This window comes from Ctenocephalides felis, unplaced genomic scaffold (genome assembly GCF_003426905.1).
Source record: "Ctenocephalides felis isolate EL2017-DRISC unplaced genomic scaffold, ASM342690v1 CF-g0.4_SCAFFOLD_03572, whole genome shotgun sequence".
Classification (NCBI taxonomy): domain Eukaryota; kingdom Metazoa; phylum Arthropoda; class Insecta; order Siphonaptera; family Pulicidae; genus Ctenocephalides; species Ctenocephalides felis.
The window spans coordinates 17,128,410-17,131,246 of NW_020539726.1; the positions used below are offsets into that span (position 1 = coordinate 17,128,410).

General features: G+C 29.3%; 1 protein-coding gene across 1 annotated transcript; it reads right to left on the reverse strand.

Moving 5' to 3' along the window:
• Window positions 1–1,524, reverse strand: LOC113387570 (eukaryotic initiation factor 4A-III). The gene is made up of 2 exons (XM_026624909.1): window positions 1,415–1,524; window positions 1–1,337 (listed from the first exon to the last, which is right to left on the reverse strand). Exon 2 carries the CDS (start codon window positions 1,310–1,312, stop codon window positions 104–106), a length of 1,209 nt encoding a protein of 402 aa, XP_026480694.1. The 5' UTR covers window positions 1,313–1,337; window positions 1,415–1,524; the 3' UTR covers window positions 1–103.
• Window positions 1,525–2,837: the final 1,313 nt, after the last annotated feature.

Sequence of the window (2,837 nt, forward strand, 5' to 3'; positions counted from 1 at the left end):
TTCAAATAAAGCCCATTAGTAGTATTGCTTCAAATAATAAGATGTAAAATTTATAGTTCAATTAGAAATAAAATTTCACTTTTCCATTTAAATTAGACTAAACTTAAATCAAATCTGCCACATTCATAGGCATTTCATCAATTTGTGTTGAATAATATTGTTCAATATCTCTTAAAATTCTGATATCATCGGATTTAACAAAATTTATTGCCACACCTTTCCTTCCAAATCTACCTGATCGACCTATCCTATGGATATATAACTCACGGTTGTTTGGTAAATCATAGTTAATAACTAAAGAAACAAGTTGCACATCAATACCACGCGCCCAGACATCAGTAGTGATAAGTACTCGACTTTGACCGGATCTAAATTCTTTCATAATATTATCTCTTTCTTTTTGAGGCATGTCACCATGCATTGAGGATACTGTGAAATTTGCTTCTCTCATCTTCTCAGTGAGCCAGTCTACCTTACGTTTTGTATTGCAGAAAATAACTGCTTGTGCTATGGTTAATGTGTCGTACAAATCGCAAAGTGTATCAAATTTCCATTCCTCACGTTCTACTGCTACGAAAAACTGTTTTATTCCCTCTAATGTCAATTCATCACGCTTTACAATAATTCTGATTGGGTCAGTCATAAATTTGCTTGTCATTTCTAAAATTTCATGTGGAAGTGTGGCTGAAATTAAAACCACCTGTGTAGCTGGTGGGAGATATCTGTATACATCATAAATTTGTTCTTTAAATCCTTTATTAAGCATTTCATCTGCTTCATCAAGAACTAACATCTTAATTGAACGAGTTCTTAAAACTCTTCTCTGTATCATATCAAACACCCTGCCTGGTGTGCCACTTACTACATGCTGACCATAATCTAATTTTCTTATATCTTCACCTAGATTTGTACCTCCAATACAAGCATGACACTGGACATTCATAAAATCACCTAAAGCGAGAATGACTTTCTGAATTTGTGTAGCCAATTCTCTTGTCGGAGATAGCACTAACACTTGTGTTTCTCTTACTGTTATATCCATAGACTGAAGTATAGATATGGAAAATGTTGCAGTTTTACCAGTACCAGATTGAGCTTGAGCGATTACATCTCGACCTCTGACTATTGGTTGAATTGATCTTTGCTGAATAGCTGATGGTTTCTCAAAGCCGTAAGCATATATACCTCTGAGAAGTTCTTCACGAAGACCCATTGAGTCAAAAGTGGGTATAACTTCAACATCTTCACTAGTTTCAAACTCTACTCCTGACAGGTCTTCTTGGGGTAACGAACGTTTAGCTCTAGCAGCCATGTTTATGTCTCCAACCTAATTGTTTCTAAAATAACAGCACAATATATAGTAATAAATATAACAATAATAATGAAGCAACTTATCGACAATGTATGTTCTTACAATTATTATATGCGCCTTCTGTCTTTCAAAATCACTTCAAAATCAACAAGAATAAGAAAATGAACACAGTACTGTCAACACGATGCGTAATGGAGACATTTGACCGATAGAATAAGAAAACGTAGTGAAGTTTTTACGGGTCAATCACTACACCAACATTGAAAAAAGAGCTAATAATTTTAAAAATTAATTTAAAATTCAAATTCAAATTCAAAACAATTTAAATTAGGTTTTTCATAATAATAATAATCGCGAAAAATAAATTTCGCAAACATTTATAGAAATATTACAAGACTAGTACTAATATTTCAAATACTTATAAAACAACATGGCTTTTTATTTAAATTCTTGCTCAAGAACATATATTGTTAATATACAAACATTTTATATACAAGTATAATTTAAATTCAAAAATAGTAAACTGAGCAATAGTCGAAATATTGTGATAATTACTGAAAATACACAAAATATATATCTGAAATTATTGCAAATTTGTATATTTAGCAAACAGCTTAATCATTCTACATTTTCTTACACTTATTGTTAGGTAATTTTTTTAATATTGCTGTTGAAAGCATTTAAACGTTATTTTAACTCTCTTTATTATTTTTACATGAATTATTTGCAAATATTTTTTTATTTAATAATTGTTGGTAATTTTTTATAGAACTAACACAATATCAATTTAAAGTAATTAAGGTACAACAAAAATAAATTTTGTTTTGACTTACTGAGCATATTGAATAGAATTACCAAATATTGGGTAGTAATAATATTATTATTTAAAGTAATTCTGTATATATGGTTGTTGAAGTTAAAAGCATAGAATGTGACAGGATTAGATTTAGTAGAATATAAATTCTACTAAATCTAATTCATATAAAAAAATTAAAACCCACCTCTGTTATCTATGCGACTTAAATAAAACTAATAAAATTAACTTTAGTAGGTAACCAGAAAAATGCAACTACCTATATCAAAGAAAGATTAATTTTATTGTATAAACAAACATTTACAAGAATAATAATTATTCATCTTAAATCTATCATCTGCAAACTTTCAGAATCTCCATTTTACAATCTATAACAAAATTCCCGAAAAACGAAACAAGTCTCGAGGCTTGGTAGTTTTACAAACTTTAATGAATTTAGTCATTAATGTTTATTTTTTTCGGGAAGTTCTGCAGTGAAAAAACTGATCAGTTTTTCCTAGAATTACCTCCTTTGATGTTAAGCATTTTTGGATTATTTCTTTTCTTGATTGAATAATATTAATAAACATAAACAAAATGTAAACATAGTTTTCTGCAGTGGTTTATACAGTGTCCCCAAAAATTCAGTTGTACTCCGTAAATATAGTAAAAAAAGATATTTATAGATGATATAGCAACTTCAGCAGTTAATTATGAAAATGCAATTTTCTG

Coding starts and splice junctions, on each gene's coding strand:
- LOC113387570 (XM_026624909.1), bottom strand. CDS start 1,312: ATGGCTGCTAGAGCTAAACGTTCGTTACCCCAAGAAGACCTGTCAGGA.